At 41.2% G+C, this 17,909-nt stretch overlaps 1 protein-coding gene across 4 annotated transcripts in view; it reads left to right on the forward strand.

Moving 5' to 3' along the window:
• CLIP2 (CAP-Gly domain containing linker protein 2) overlaps positions 1-17,909 on the forward strand; it is a 132,305-nt gene that overhangs the window by 57,129 nt on the left and 57,267 nt on the right. For all 4 annotated transcript variants that reach the window (XM_073665162.1, XM_073665161.1, XM_073665164.1 and 1 more), the window contains exon 3: positions 8,069-8,601. In XM_073665162.1, coding sequence (XP_073521263.1) covers positions 8,069-8,601 — 533 coding nt within the window. The remainder of the gene's footprint in view (positions 1-8,068; positions 8,602-17,909) is intronic.

A 17,909-nucleotide genomic window follows, 5' to 3' on the forward strand; every position in this document is an offset into this window, starting at 1 on the left:
AGCTGGACCGCAAAGTGAAGGCAAAAGGGCCAACAAGTGCTAAGCATCTCTGAGAACTCCTTCAAAATTGTTGGAAGACCATTTCCGGTGACTACCTCTTGAAGCTCATCAAGAGAATGCCAAGAGTGTGCAAAGCAGTCATCAAAGCAAAATGTGTCTACTTTGAGGAACCTAGAATATAAGACATATTTTCAGTTGTTTCACACTTTTTTGTTAAGTACATAATTCCACATGAGTTAATTCATAGTTTTGATGCCTTCAGTGTGAATGTACAATTTTCATAGTCATGAAAATACAGAAAAATCTTTAAATGAGAAGGTATGTCCAAACTTTTGGTCTGTACTGTATATATATATATATATATATATATATATATATATATATATAATTCCAGCAAAATGCCCCCCGAACACAGTATGATACTCCCATGGTGAATTCCTCCACATGCACAATATCATAACCCTACTGTACCCCACCTCAACTCTATAGGCAAAGTATGGTGGACCCAACACAGTATGATCCCCCAACTGTGACCCACACACAGCTCACCATGCAGTATAATGGGCCTACATACAGTATAATGGCCCCACACTGTATAATGACCCGCACAAGCCCTCCAAACAGTATAATGGCCCTCACACAGTATGATGGACCCCACACAAACCTTCACACTGTATAATTGCTTGCATACGGTATAATGACCCCCACATAACCCTCCAAATATTATAATGGCCCCTCCATAATCCTCCATATAGTTTAATGCGCCCCCATAATCCTCCATATAGTATAATGCAATCCCCATGGTCCTCCATGGAATATAATGCACTCCCCATGGTCCTCCATAGAATATAATGCACTCTCCATGGTCCTCCGTACAGTATAATGTATCCACCATGGTCCTCCATACAATATAATGCACCTCCATGGTCCTCTATAGAATATAATGCACTCCCCATAGTCCTCCATACAATATAATGCACTCCCCATGGTCCTCCATATAATATAATGCACTCCCCATGGTCCTCCATACAATATAATGCCTTCCCCATGGTCCCTCATATTATATAATGCACTCCCCATGGTCCTCCATACAATTTAATGCACCCCCATGGCCCTCCATACAATATAATGCACCCACCATGGTCATCCATACAATATAATGCCCCCCCCATGGTCCTCTATAGAATATAATATAATGCACCCCCCCATAGTCCTCCATACAATATAATGCACTCCCCATGGTCCTCCATATAATATAATGCACTCCCCATGGTCCTCCATACAGTATAATGCACTCCCCATGGTCCTCCATATAATATAATGCACTCCCCATGGTCCTCCATACAATATAATGATCCCCATCATGGTCCTACATACAACATAAAGCACCCCCATGGTCCTCCATACAATATAATGCACTCCCCATTGTCCTCCATACAATATAATGTTTTCTCCTTGGTCCTCCATACAATATAATGCACCCTCATGGTCCTCCATACAATATAATGCACTCCCCATGGTCCTCCATACTCTATTATTGCCACCAGTCACTGATTAAAAAATATATATATATATATATAATGCTCACCTCTCCTCGTCGTTTCACATGATGCTTCGGTCTCCTGAGCTTGTGGTGTGAAGCGCTGCACATCTCAGAGCAGCTGGCGCACTGTCATGATGTCATCGCACCGGCTGCTCTGACACATCACATGCCGAGAAAGAATGATGGGGGAGGTAGGGGGAGGTAGTGTCTGCTGGCGCTCCCTTCTCCATCATTGCTGACGCTGATGTCCAGAGGGCCCCCCTGGCTCACTGTACGCCAGTGCCTCTTAATGAATTTGGCACAACTTTCGGCTGCTGTGCGCCAACATCAGAAGTGTGCTTTTGTGGCGTAAGTTATACTGACCACGCCTAACTGCTAAGCCCTGACAACTTTTGAAAAAGTTAGTGTTGCATAGTGGTATATAAAAACGCCATAAGTCACAATTGTTTTGTGCAGCTCTGAATTGTGCAAAAATGTGAGACTTGTTAATGGCAGAAAACTGATGCTTAATTAATCAGCCCATATTGTATACCTGGACAGAACCTTGATAAAGCTGAGCCATTGGGGAAGATTTGCTATTCTAAATATGCCCAAAAAAATGTCCTACATGTCTTGCATGACATTTTTTCAATTCAGACACGTTCTTTTTTCAGTCTGGCAAGGAGCATGGCTTCGTGGAAAGTTGATATGGCTTTGTGCGAAGGGTGTGGTCTAATTATGATGTTGTACTTCAAAAAATGAGCAAAAGCGACAACATTTTGGCACAAAGTAAGCTAAATAATAGGTGGTGTAGACTTAGACTAGACAATCTAAAGATGCAACATGTTTATTATCAAGCATAGGAAACTTTCCAGTCTAAGTTTGCACTTTCTAAAAATTAGACAGTTTCAATAAATCTACTACAATATCTGTACATTTGTGACTCTCGGATTAAAATTAGTTGGGGCTATTTTAATTAGAAAATAAGTAGTAAGGGACAGTACACTGGCCAATAAAAACACCAGAATGATCTGAGAGGAGGCAAGAATAAACTGTGTGGTTTGGGAGTGACATTCTTCTGTGGAATTCCCACTAGTGCAACCCTCCTCCATTCACATATTGAAATCAACAAATCAAGAGCATTCTTGGTAAAAAAATATTCTTAGCCTGGACCCCGAAACCAGCCATAAAGAAATCCATGGGAATTAATGTGATGAATGCAGCTTGATTTGGTTTGAGCGCTGTCATACATTGTAAATAATTGCTAGAGATAGCAGCTGCCACATTAAATATAAAGGTGACCAGTAATGTGTTTGTGCATTAAGATTATGGTCTGTAATACAACAGAACCATTGCGGATGTGAGTTTTGTGTTGAAGAAGTGCTGAGCTGACGCTAGCATTTGGCTCCGCAACAAAGCCTCACAATGAATGAATGGCTTCTTTTTGTTCTCGGATGGAATTCTGTGTCACTGGTAGAACTTGGTCATCATTTTCTGGTCGTGGATTCTTCAGATGAAACTTGGAGGACTGTTTACCCATATGAATTGCTTTGTATAGCATTATATATGGTAACTCTGATGGAGTTCAGGATCCATTAGGCTATAGTTTCTATTTTTTTGCAACTATGTAGTTATTTAAAAATAAAATTTCTTTTACATATATATGCATAGTATGTACTTGTCTAAATATAGACTTGTTGATTTCTAAGGCCTAGACTGCACAGTTATTCATTAGCAGTAGAAGGGGTTAACACAAACATGGGTTTGCACCTTTACAAGGCATGTTACTATGGTCACTCAACCACACACCAACCTGATGTTACTATACACAGTGCCAGTGCCTTTTGGAGCAATGAGAGTTATGAATGACACTTTGCCACCTAATGAGCAGATCTCATTTGGCCGGGGATAAGCTTTGGTGCCCAAATGTCCAGAAGGCCAGACTGTAATGCCACAACATACAAACGTACTCCAAAAAATTGTATTCCTTTTGATTTGAGTCAATGCACAATATTCAAATAGAAATAGTAAGTCTGATTACAACGTTGCCAATAATTGTGTGGAAGAATTTGAGTAAGTGGCAAAGTGGCCTGATTTTAAAGGGGTTGTCCAGTTCTAAAAGGTCTAAACTTAAATTGCTTAGAGGGGTTGTCCACTACTTTCACATTGATGCCCTATCCGCCAATCAGCTGTTATCGGTGCCGGCGGCCGCAGACCGGAAATCCTTACCTGCGGTGCTTGGCCGTCCATCTGTAGTGGCCGCTGCGGGGTACTGCACATCCGCCTCCCTTTCAATTGAATAGGAGGTGGATGTGCAGTAACAAGCGCCGGCCACTACAACTTGACGGCCAAGCACCGCAGGTAAGAACTTCCAGACGGTGGCCGCCGCCGGTACCGATAACAGCTGATCAGCGGGGGTGCCGCGTGCGGGACCCCGGCCGATCATACATTGATGCCCTATTCTACGGATAGGGCATCAATGTGAAAGTAGTGGACAACTCCTTTAAAGTCTTCATCCATTTTAAAATAGCAAAAATCAAAAAGTACCGTCCACTGTTGACTGCTGCTATTGGTTGACATAGTTTCCGTGGTGGCATCAGCACTGCAGCCGATCACTAGGTTAACTGTTTTTATCAAGAAAAATGGCACAAGACCCCTGGGCTGAGAGATCAGATGCAGACGTGATGTCACTGAGGCAGCCATGTTAACAAAGACTGCAGGGAGCAGCGGGGAGTCAGCACTGGAGCAGCAGTGGAGAAGTAATCATTAATGAGATCAAACACCATAAAGCTGGGGTTACACGACCGTATCTTATCCATCCAAGAGAATCAGGTTGATTATGCTAATCAGACTGGGATCTGATTTTCTCAGATGTGAATAATAAAAAAAAAGTTTCTTGATCTTTTCCATTCAGTCTGTCCATGAAAATTGGACTGCAGTCAGATGCCAACTGACATGTGTACGGCCTTATTGAATAACATAGGTCCGAGTGCGATCTGATGTTTGGACAGATCATACTCAGACCAAGACAATGGTTATCTAGCCAAGGATGTATTAAAACTTTGAGTTCACTTTTGCTGATGAATGTTCCTTAGTTTCATTGGAGTCCTTAGGTATTTAAAGGTGTTATCTGGATTAGAATCCCATTTCTATATTTTATTAGGGTCATATACCATATTGGGGAATATATGTCTCCTCAGGCTCCCCATACACGGAAGCGCTCGGTATGCTCCTCTATGTTCTCTATGAGAGGGCGGCTTACAGACTCCTCAGGCGGTGGCTTATCTCCCTGAGAATAAACAGATCGTCCACATTAGTCTAATGAATATGGAGGCCTTAACAGGACTGCCATTGTGTCTAATCCACCCAGGTCTGTAAAACGGGATAGCTATTCCCCGCCTCTTCTCAGCCTGTACGAGATAATGGAAAGAAACAGATGAGAATTTAGAAACAGATTTTGTGGCGCTTAGTACTTTTTCATTTTCTAAGTTAATTCATCATGGGGGATGGAGACTCTTGCAGGCGCAGTTTCCTTGACAACTAAGGACTGTCTCTTAGTCCTGCTATTTTTAGTCAATCTTACCTGAAGTTGTATTAAAGGGAAACTGTCCTGTTGTGTGTTGTATATGCCGTCCTACTTTGGGGTAGTATGGTATAAAGAAGGGGATTATTTTGGTGGAAAATATTTAGCAAAATTAGCATTTTCTGCATTTCAATCCATCCCAGCTTTATCTATGCTTAGTAGACCGGTGAGTGGTCCCACCAACACTGTCTGTGTGCAGAATCCTACAGGGATGGGACCGCCCACTGGACTCCTGGGCATAAAAAGAGCAGTCATTTGAATGAATGAAATACAACTTTATACTGTATTTCCACCAAACTATATATGGTGACAGCTCGTTTTGTTCCCTAATGTGATCAGACAGAATGTTTAACATGACAGGTTCCCTTTAAAGAAGTATTGCATTGTAGTAGATACACAGAATTAATTCTGGCAAGAAGAAATGTGAATTTTCTTATCGGTTATTTCTTCTTATATTAAAATTAACTTCACGAATATCACAGTTCAGTTACAAGAAAGAAAATCCCACATTTAGTATTTCTGATTTCACTGACATGACATTTAGTTATTTCAGTACACACATTTCTATATGTATTATACCATTCCTAGAGAGTGAAGCCTTGTTTGCTCTAGTATTTGACTGCATTAGACAACGTGTGCTCTTAATGAATACCTTTTTTGTTATAGACCTTGGATTAAATTCTTTCAGTTGTCATGGTAACAGTCACAGAAACGCTTTTCCGCGCTAGCAGCGCACATTTCTGAGCCATTTGTCTGATGTTCTGCATTACAATAGGTGTCCTTCTCGCTTACTCAGCTTCATAAGCATATCGTTTATTGCAGTCACGTGGTAATGTTTAACGTATTGATGAGTGCTAAGAAGCAGCAGGATGAGGAGGCAGCTAGAATGGTACTACATAATACTTGATTTCACAAATTACAACAGTCGCGGTTTTAGACATGGCTTTCAATGAGAGGGGTCCATACTGACAGAGGGTCTCGCATGGGGGCACCTGGTCTGTCTATGTATTACATAGATGTATATTCAGCTGTGAGAACAGCTGATCGATTGACAGCTGATCACTAGTCTGGCTTTAGTATAAAAACAAATAAAAAAGAGAACAAAGTGTAAAAGAGAACAACCCCCTTTAACAGACCTCCGAATATGATATCAGGTTTTCATCCTATTAAATAAAATACTATTTGGTTAGCTAAATTAATTCTACTTTTTCAAGGAGAATTGTACATAAATATTTTGGAATCATTACTTTTGAAGAGGATTTGTTATCAAGTAAGGTCTTAATTTATTCCCACTTCTCCCCTGAGTATTCTGTTTTGTTTTTTTTCTACAAGTCCACTTCTCGGTTCCTGAGATATGGTGCTTTTTATTTATTGCCCGTTTTTATGGTCTTTACCAAGGGCGTGTGGCTCACAGGATTCTCTGGGGGGCCTCTTTAGGTTGCTCTGCTTTATCACCCTGTGTGCAACCACTCCTTGGTAAAGACCATCAAAATTACCACTAAACGAAAAGGCTTGTATCTCTGGAACCGTATGGCAGATTTAAAAATAATCACCAAAAAGCATAATACCTAGGGGAGCAGCGGGAATTAAATAAGGGTGAATATTGGCCATTTTTGTCCTGTTCTCTTTAAGGGTAGCTGTAGAAAAAAACGCACATCCAAAAATCATACATTGATCTAAAGCCGCTAAACAAATATTTACAAAACTGAACATGGGGATCTTAGTTTAACATTCTGATCAGACGGAATGAAGCCCACTGCCATGTCTCGGCATACCTCTTATTGGGTCCCTAGCCTAAAAAGTACATGGCAATGTGCCAACCACCGCTTAGACAACAGCGCACAAGCAGGGGAAGCAATCTGTTGCCCCACAGCACCCATGCTGTAAGGCAGAGCTCCCATGGCTCCATGTCACACCACCCCACAGGCACAACAACACATCAATGGCCACCACAAAGCACCTACACCAAGTGAGTTCCCCTTAGGCCACATTCACATGTTCAGTATTTGGTCAGAATTTTACATCATTATTTGTAAGCCAAGATCAAAAGTGGGTGATAAATACAGAAGTGGTGACGTTTTTCTATTATACAGGGTGGGCCATTTATATGGATACACCTAAATTAAATGGGAATGGTTGGAGATATCAACTTCCTGTTTGTGGCACATTAGTATATGGGAGGGGGAAAATGTTTCCAGATGGGTGGTGACCATGGTGGCCATTTTGGATCCAACTTTATTTTTTTCAATGGGAAGAGGGTCATGTGACACATAAAAAACTCATGAAAGAATAAAGTTATGTTAAAACCAAGCACACTATTGTTTTTCTTATGAAATTCTCAATAAGTTTGATGTATCACATGACCCTCTTCCCATTGAAAAAAATAAAGTTGAATCCAAAATGTCCGACTTCAAAATGGCCGCCATGGTCCCCACCCATCTGGAAAAGTTTTCCCCCTCCCATATACTAATGTGCCACAAACAGGAAGTTGATATGACAAATCATTCCCATTTAATTTAGGTGTATCCATATAAATGGCCCACCCTGTACTTTACCTCTGATTGTTCCTGATTTTGGCTTACAAATACTGATGTATAATACTGAATGTGTGAATGTGGCCTTAAGGAAGAAGTCAATCATAAAATTAGGCATTTAGACTCCATGTTGAGACCTTTCTGAGGTAAAATTATTGTCACCTCAGTTGGTGTCCTGACATCCTGAAGAATAATGCAAGTGATGTAATGACTTGTTGAGGTCAGGGCAATACTCATTTTCACCTTTATACAATGATCATTATCATTGTATTAAAGGGAATGTGTCAACAGGATTTCACACCACATTGTAAAAGATTTTTTATAGTTGCTATACCCGGAATTGTGTCCAATTAAGTTTATTCATTGTGTAATTATAGAAAACAAATTCAATTTTATGTATTTAATACATAAACGTTCTTTGTTTTTCAGGCTCACCTTTGCATAAACAAGGTTCTACTTCATCAGTGGGTGCTGAAAAATCAAGTTCCAAGATCACTGAAGTAGGGGATGAGTTTCTGGGAGACTTTGTAGTTGGTGAACGTGTGTGGGTCAATGGAATAAAGTCTGGAGTTGTACAGTATCTAGGAGAAACACAGTTTGCTCCAGGTCAATGGGCAGGGGTTGTCTTGGATGATCTTGTTGGGAAAAATGATGGATCTGTAGGTGGAGTACGTTATTTTGAGTGTCAACCATTACAAGGAATATTTACCAGGCCTTCTAAGTTGACCCGACAGCCTGATGGTACAGGGAGCGATTCTCATTCAGTGGAGTCTTTGACAACTCAGAACTTGTCTTTACATTCTGGAACTGCCACGCCACCTCTGACCACCCGAATTGTGCCCTTACGGGAAAGTGTGCTAAACAGCGCCATGAAAACAGGAAATGAGTCAGGATCTAACCTTTCGGACAGTGGATCTGTGAAGAAGGGGGACAAGGATCTGCGCCTTGGAGATCGTGTTCTGGTCAGTCACTTTTTAAAGTATTAAATACATTTCAGGTATTATTGTCATATATAAAATATTGTTTGTACAGTTTTGCGAATCCACACTCCAAAATACAATTAGAGTATGTTCACATGTGGTATTATTGCTGCTTTTTTCCCATGCTTTTTGAGCTGCAGTGTATTTTTTTTAAACTGCAGCATGTCAATACGTTCAGTGTTATGGCTGTGTTTTTTTGCCCTTTCAATTGAACGCATAAAAAATATATGGAAAAAAAAGTGAAAAAAGTATGAAAAGTGTGATTAATGTACACAGCATTTTTCCTGCCAAGACCATGTCATTTTCCTGCAGGAAAAAAATACTGCAAAAAAGCACTGTGTGAACATACCCTAAGAAAAGCAATATGATAAGTCTTCTGGAATGTTTCTCATTTATTGAAAAATATTACGTTTTGAGAGTCCTCAGAGACCTTTTAATGGCTAACTGAAAAGATGGTAACAAATTGAAAGCTTTCGAACTACTCAAGTCTCTTCATCAGGCATAGTACACTGCTCAAAAAAATAAAGGGAACACTTAAACAACAGTTGATCTCATCTGCCTGCACTCCCCTGCAGACCTCAGAATGTACATTGCTAAAAAAAATAAAGGGAACACTTATACAATAGAATATAACTCCAAGTAAATCAAACTTCTGTGAAATCAAACTGTCCACTTCCAGTATCTGTTGTTTCAGATGCTGCACATCTCGTATCTTGATGGTATGGTGTGGTATATGGGGTACAAAGATAGTGGGGCCATTCTTCATCAGTGGAAACCTCAATGCCACTGGATATCTGAAATTGCTACATGATGATGTGTTGCCCTCTTTATGCACTGAAGATGGCACATTCCCTGAGTTTTTCCAACAAGATGGTGCACCACCACATTATGGGTGTCAGGTCCGAGCATTCCTACATGAAAGTTTCCTGTAAAGTGGATTGGTCGTCATGGGCCAGTTTAATGGCCACCAAGGTCTCCCGATCTGACCCCCTTAGACTTTTATATTTGGGGTCACCTGAAGGCAATTGTCTATGCTGTTGAGATACAAGATGTGCAGCATCTGAAACAACGGATACTGGAAGCCTGTGCTAGCATTTCTTCTGCGGTGTTGCTATCAGTGTGTCAAGAGTGGGAGAAGAGGGTTGCATTGACAATCCAACACAATGGGCAGCACTTTTAACATATTTTAGTGGTCATAAACGTGTAAAAGACTCATGAAAGAATAAAGTTACATTAAAACCAAGCACACCATTGTTTTTCTTATGAAATTCTCAATAAGTTTGATTTGTCACATGACCCTCTTCCCATTGGAAAAAATAAAGTTGGATCCAAAATGGCCGACTTCAAAATGGCCACTATGGTCAACACTCATCTGGAAAATTTTTCCCCCGCCCATATACTAATGTGTCACAAACAAGAAGTTTATATCACCAACCATTCCCATTTAATTTAGGTGTATCCATATAAATGGTCCACCCTGTAGTTTGCTTGTGATGATGACCTCTGTGAAAGTCATTTGTAGCAAAGGATCCCAGTTTCTGTAATACCCATCTTCTGACAGTAAGGAGCATTGAAAGGAAATGAGAAGCACCTTTACCTTATCTGTCTTATCACTTAATAGTCTCATGATATTGTGTTAGTACTACTAAATCCAGATTTTGTCTGGAAGTGAGATTCTGTTTTCTGTGATATTTTCTGTGATGCTGCACTGTATGTACGGTATATCCTGTTATCCCACTACTTTGGATGAAGCTGATTACATGGTATCACATCTCAAAAACAGGCAGATCAACTTTGCTGCAGCTTTTAGCAAGAAAGAAAATGTTTGCATATCTTGGGAGAGCCAGGCGGGCAATAGAATGATGCCTTCACCACTCTGTTCAATTTTTTATTTTGTCAGGAGCGGATTTTACCAATGATCCGAAATTCTGTGTGAAAGTCTTTTCAATTGCCTGTACACATTCTCCTAGTTGTTTCAGGCTCTGTACTTGCAGTCTTAATATTCTTGAGATGCTAACGTGGACTGCAGATGTTTATACTTACAGCGCTGTATTGCAATGTGGCAATGTGACTGGGGATGGTGGAGATCAGTCATTGAGAGGAAATGATGCATATCATCCAACGATCGCAAAAACAGCTCTATAAAAAAATCACAGCACTTTGATTTTAGCATATATTACTATGAATATATATAAATACCATATTATTAGACGCACCTTACCATCAGACACATCCCAGGTTTTGACAGCAGAAAAAAAAAGAAAAACTTTATTCAGAATATTTAAAACTTCCATGGTGGTTTAAAGTGGAGGGGTCAATATCAGTAACATTAACGCACCGAGGTAGAATTCCCTGCAGTTAGTGTATTATACACTTAATTTTATAGCATGTACAATATGCACACTCTTGGCACAAACATATACCCAGCACTGCTAGATGTGCAGTAAACGCACACTCAGCTTTGCTATATAAAAACAATTCTGCTACATCAACACACAGCTCTGCTAAATGCACATTTATATACACACAGCTCTGCTACAAGCACATTTATATACACACACAGCTCTACTACATGCACATTTATATACACACACAGCTCTACTACATGCACATTATATACACACACAGCTCTGCTTCATGCACATCTATATACACACAGCTCTGCTACAAGCACATTTATATACACACAGCTCTGCTACAAGCACATTTATATACACACACACACACACGCACACACAGCTCTGCCTCATGCACTTTTATATACACACATAGCTGTGCTACTTGCACAGTTATATACACAGCTCTGTTACATGCACAGTTATATACACACAGATCTGCCACATGCACATATACAGTTAGGTCCATATATATTTGGACAGAGACAACATTTTTCTAATTTTGGTTCTAGACATTACCACAATGAATTTTAAACAAAACAATTCAGATGCAGTTGAAGTTCAGACTTTCAGCTTTCATTTGCGGGTATCCACATTAAAATTGGATGAAGGGTTTAGGAGTTTCAGCTCCTTAACATGTGCCACCCTGTTTTTAAAGGGACCAAAAGTAATTGGACAATTGACTCCAAGGCTATTTCATGGACAGGTGGGGGCAATCCCTTCGTTATGTCATTCTCAATTAAGCAGATAAAAGGCCTGGAGTTGATTTGAGGTGTGGTGCTTGCATTTGGAAGGTTTTGCTGTGAAGTAAACATGCGGTCAAAGGAGCTCTCCATGCAGGTGAAACAAGCCATCCTTAAGCTGCAAAAACAGAAAAAACCCATCCGAGAAATTGCTACAATATTAGGAGTGGCAAAATCTACAGTTTGGTACATTCTAAGAAAGAAAGAAAGCACTGGTGAACTCATCAATGCAAAAAGACCTGGGCGCCTACGGAAGACAACAGTGGTGGATGATCGCAGAATAATCTCCATGGTGAAGAGAAACCCCTTCACAACAGCCAACCAAGTGAACAATACTCTCTCCGAGAGGGAGGCGTATCAATATCCAAATCTACCATAAAGAGAAGACTGCATGAGAGTAAATACAGAGGGTTCACTGCACGGTGCAAGCCACTCATAAGCATCAAGAATAAATATGCTAGACTGGACTTTGCTAAAAAACATCTAAAAAAGCCAGCACAGTTCTGGAAGAACATTCTTTGGACAGATAAAACCAAGATCAATCTCTACCAGAATGATGGAAAGAGAAAGTATGGCGAAGGCGTGGTACAGCTCATGATCCAAAGCATACCACATCATCTGTAAAACACGGCAGAGGCAGTGTGATGGCTTGGGCATGCATGGCTGCCAGTGGCACTGGGTCACTAGTGTTTATTGATGATGTGACACAGGACAGAAGCAGCCGAATGAATTCTGATGTATTCAGAGCCATACTGTGGGCTCAGATCCAGCCAAATGCAGCCAAACTGATTGGTCGTCGTTTCATACTACAGATGGACAATGACCCAAAACATAAAGCCAAAGCAACCCAGGAGTTTATTAAAGCAAAGAAGTGGAATATTCTTGAATGGCCAAGTCAGTCACCTGATCTCAACCCAATTGAGCATGCATTTCACTTGTTAAAGACTAAACTTCAGACAGAAAGGCCCACAAACAAACAGCAACTGAAAACCACCTCAGTGAAGGCCTGGCAGAGCATCAAAAAGGAGGAAACACAGCGTCTGGTGATGTCCATGAGTTCAACACTTCAGGCAGTCATTGCCAACAAAGGGTTTTCAACAAAGTACCGTAATAGAAATGAACATTTTATTTACAATTATTTAATCTGTCCAATTACTTTTGGTCCCTTTAAAAACAGGGTGGCACATGTTAAGGAGCTGAAACTCCAAAACCCTTCATCCAATTTTAATGTGGATACTCTCAAATGAAAGCTGAAAATCTGAGCTTCAACTGCATCTGAATTGTTTTGTTTAAAATTCATTGTGGTAATGTCTAGAACCAAAATTAGAAAAATGTTGTCTCTGTCCAAATATATATGGACCTAACTGTATGTACACATACATAAATAGATCAACCACAGAGATCAGTGTCGGACAGGAGGAGACCCACCAATTCTCTTGGTGATTGGGAATGACACTGTGTCTGAGTTCTTCTCCACGGGAAGATGCTTCTGGTCTATAAGATGCACACACACTTTTTAGTAAGATTTTTTTCATGCTTTAAAAGTGCGTCTTATAGTCCGAAAAATACAGTATATTTCTCAGCTATTCAGTAAAAATACTATCATAAACTCTATACATTACACCTAGACATTTACTATAATTCAGGAAGGGAAGGACATCCTCACTTTTGTGAGAACAGAACTGTTTACTCAAACTGAAAATTTATTGAACACTTCCTTTTCCAAAAGAGCCTCTTGCTGAAAACCTATGTCCGCTTGAATACATCGAAGGAATGCTGTGGTTAAAGGATATGCCACAAACTGTATTTACTATTCTTTATTATGCTTAGTTGTTTTTCTAACAGTGTTCTGTAATGTTCCTTTTAAATAGAATTACATCTACTTATATCAATCTTGAAGTCTTGTAACTTGGTAAAAATACAGATCTACTGTATGTACAGGGTGATCCAACTGATTCACTACCAAGAGAATAGACCGAGTGCTTAAAAATGATAGACTTTGGTATTCACAACTGAGAGAACATAACACAAATTTATCGATATGAAAAGACCCATTATCTATCAAAGTTTTACCTATACACTACAAATGTTCAAAGTGATTTCCATAGGTGACACGGTAAATGTCTGGGTGGTCGTCCACTTCTATCCAGACGTGTGCCAGCATATCCTACGTCGTCCACTTCTGTCCAGACGTGTGCCAGCATATCCTCCAATATGGACTCCTCTGCTTTAGTGATATGTCGGCTCAGGTTGATCAGATCCTGTAGCAGAAAGAAGTTACCTGAGACAACGCTTGATTGAAATAGTGGATTCCATATCCGAGGATATGTTGACACTAGTGTTGAGCATTCCGATACTGAAATATCGGGTATCGGCCGATATTCGCGGTATCGGAATTCCGATACTTAATTCCGATACTTTTACAATATCGAATACCGGAATCGGAAGTTCCCATAATGCCTGCGCTCTGCAGTGTCTCTGAAGTATGACAAGCTGGATGGCAGCGCTCAGCTGAGATCCAGCCTGTCATCAGAATGCCATCCCAGCGTGGGAGAATTCTCCTGATCGTTTAAAAGCCGGCGGGCGGTAAAAAGCCGCCGGCTTTTAAACAATTACACAGCCCCATACTGCTTCCCCGCAGCCTCCCACCCCGATCCTCCGCTCCCCTCGCCACCTCCCATCCCGATCGTAAGTTAGGACCGGGCGGGGAGCACAGCACCAAGGAGCGGGGAGCGAAGGACCCGGGCGGGGAAGCCGGCAGTGAAAAGACTTCACCGCCGGCTTTCCCGTTCTGTGCTGCGCTTTCCCGCCGGTTATTTCAAATGAACAGCTGAGGTATCAGGTGATGCTGATCAGCTGTTCATTTGAAGAAGCCGCGGTGCCCTCGGAGGGTTCATGTGAGTTCATGCTTGACTGCATTGCATGAACTCACATGAACTTTCCCACGGCCGCACAGGTCAGCCTCACCTCCCAGACCATCAGCCCGTCATGATTGGTGCGTGTGGGTGTCTGTGCGTGTGTGTGCGAGTGTGTGCGGGGTGTCTGTGCGATGTCTGCGGGTGTGTGCGATGTCTGCGGGTGTGTGCGGTGTCTGTGCAATGTCTGCGGTGTCTGTGCGATGTCTGCGAGTGTGTGCGGTGTCTGTGCGATGTCTGCGAGTGTGTGCGGTGTCTGTGCGATGTCTGCGAGTGTGTGCGGTGTCTGTGCGATGTCTGCGGGTGTGTGCGTGCAGGCAGACATAGGCCGATGTGACACTACTACTCCCATCGGCCTATGTCTGTCCCCCGTCCACTCGTGCCAGCAGGATCAGCTCGATGGGAGCAGTAGTTCCCATCAGCCTGATCCTGCTATTTAAATTTCCCTACTGTGTCCCCAATACATTTTAAATACATGTCATTGGTGGCCAGTGGTTGCCTACAATAAATTAGTTCATACATTACCTGTCCCCGCCGATCGCCAACTAAAATAAAGTAAAAAATAAAAAACTACACCTATACTCACCTAGACACCTAATTCCCCGAAGCCATCGATCTCCTGTAATAAAATATAAAATAATAAACCACAATCTTATCCTTACCCCTCCGTAGTAGTCCACGAGTGTCCCACGATGATCTCCAGTTTAGAGCAGCCACATAGAATGTGACCGCTCTGAACCGCTGCCGCCGCTAGAATGATGGGGCCGTAAAGCAGCCCCGTCATTGCATAAGCGGGTTCACCGGAGTTCAGGCAGTGCTGCTCCGGTTAGCTCCTTTACGGCCCTGCTGTATCGTGAGAAATTCCCACAGTACAGCAGTGCCGTAAAGGAGGTCTCCGGAGCTGCGCTGCCTGAATGCACTCCGGTGACCTCAGTCAGTGGCTCCCGCTGCCGGGAGCGGACGTGTTCCCGGCAGTGTGAGCTTACAGCAGCCATGCACAGCTGTCACCATCTCCAGATGTGACAGCTGTGCATGGGAGATCAGCGCAGGAACGTGGACAGGTAACTATTTATTTTTAGTAAACTAAGAATTAAATAAAATTGTGTGTTTTATTTCAAATAAATTATTTTTTTCTGGGTGTAGTGTGTTTTTTCTTTTTAACACTTTGTAGGTTAGTAATGGGGGTGTCTTATAGACGCCCATCATTACTAACCTGGGCTTCATGGCAGCTGGCGCTGACATGAACCCCAACCCTATTACCCCCTGCCACCGCACCAGGGCAGCGTGGAAGAGCGAGGCTAAATGCCAGAGTTGGTGCATCCTATGGATGCGCCATTTCTGGGGCGGCTAACGGCTGGTGTTTCTAGCCTGGGAGGGGGCCAATATTCATGGCACCCTTCCTGGGCTATTAATATCAGCCCCCAGCTGTCTGCCTAGCCTTTGCTAGCTATTAAATAGGGGATAACCCACGTCATTTTTTTGGGGGTCCCCCATTTTAATAGCTAATAAAGGCTAGGTATTCAGCTGGGGGCTCATATTAGTAGCCTGGGAAGCTCCGTGGGTATTACCCCCTTCCCAGGCTTCAAACATCTGCCCCAGCCGTCTGCTTAACCTCCGCTAGAGACTAAAATTAAGGGGAACCCCACGCCAATTTTTTTTTACATAAATCCTTTATTTTAACACTAAATGACAAGTACAGTAATCAACACTGTCACTGTACTTATTATATATGTGACTGACATGTTTCTATCTATCTAATCTATGTATGATTCTCTATTCCTTCTATTCTAAATTGTCGGGTACAGATGCTGAATTGCCGGCCGGCTTTTTTAAAGAGACGGTGCATGAAAACACTATTATATTTTTAAATAAATCCTTTACACTAAATGACAAGTACAGTTAGCAACACTGTCACTGTACTTATTATATATGTGACTGACATGTTTCTATCTATCTAATCTATGTGTGAAGCTCTATTCTGTCTGTTAGAAATTGTCGGGTACCGCTGCTGAATTGCCGGCCGGCTTTTTTAAAGAGACAGTGCATGAAAACACAATTATTTTTTTAAATAAATCCTTTACACTAAATGACAAGTACAGTAAGCAACACTGTCACTGTACTTCATATATATGTGACTGACATGTATCTATCTATCTAATCTATGTGTGAAGCTCTATTCTTTCTGTTGTAAATTGTCGGGTACCGGTGTATGCGCTGATGAATTGCCGGCCGGCTTTTTTAAAGAGACAGTGCATGAAAACACAATTATTTTTTTAAATAAATCCTTTACACTAAATGACAAGTACAGTAAGCAACACTGTCACTGTACTTCATATATATGTGACTGACATGTTTCTATCTATCTAATCTATGTGTGAAGCTCTATTCTTTCTGTTGTAAATTGTCGGGTACCGGTGTATGCCGCTGATGAATTGCCGGCCGGCTTTTTTAAAGAGACAGTGCATGAAAACACAATTATTTTTTTAAATAAATCCTTTACACTAAATGACAAGTACAGTAAGCAACACTGTCACTGTACTTCATATATATGTGACTGACATGTTTCTATCTATCTAATCTATGTGTGATGCTCTATTCTTTCTGTTGTAAATTGTCGGGTACCGGTGTATGCCGCTGATGAATTGCCGGCTTTTCGCGTAATACATTCTACATTATTCTTAGTTGTTTTACTTCATGTAGAATTAACCTACAAGGAAAGAAAGGGTTTATTTTCATTCCGATATTTGTGTCCCATTGACTTGCATTGGTTTTCGGTATCGGAATCGGCGATATCCGATACTTTTTGGGTATTGGTCCGATCCAATCCGATACGATATTTCCTGATATCGAAAGGTATCGCTGAACACTAGTTGACACACATCATGCCCAAGTTTGTGTGTATTCTTCCTGACTATATTGTCATTCGTTTCTAGTGTCCCTTTAGTTGATCTAGATGTGGAGTATATACAATGGGCTGCTTATATTTAATACATCCTATTTCTAGCATTGTAATAATATCTTCTTGGCACAACCTTATTAAATGGATAAAAAGCCATTCAGAATTAATCTGCTGGAATAAGCACATGAGTATTTAACACTGTGAACCCTGCAAAGCTGGTATTGCTCTACAGACTGTAGTATTTTACTGCTTTTGCACTGGTCTATTTTAGGTATTTAATTACAATGCAGATCTTATGTAATTGTGTGCAGGGTCTTACAATAAACCTGCATTTCAG

This window comes from Phyllobates terribilis, unplaced genomic scaffold (assembly GCF_046119375.1).
Source record: "Phyllobates terribilis strain yellow unplaced genomic scaffold, ASM4611937v1 Scaffold_2__4_contigs__length_985480577, whole genome shotgun sequence".
Lineage (NCBI taxonomy): Eukaryota > Metazoa > Chordata > Amphibia > Anura > Dendrobatidae > Phyllobates > Phyllobates terribilis.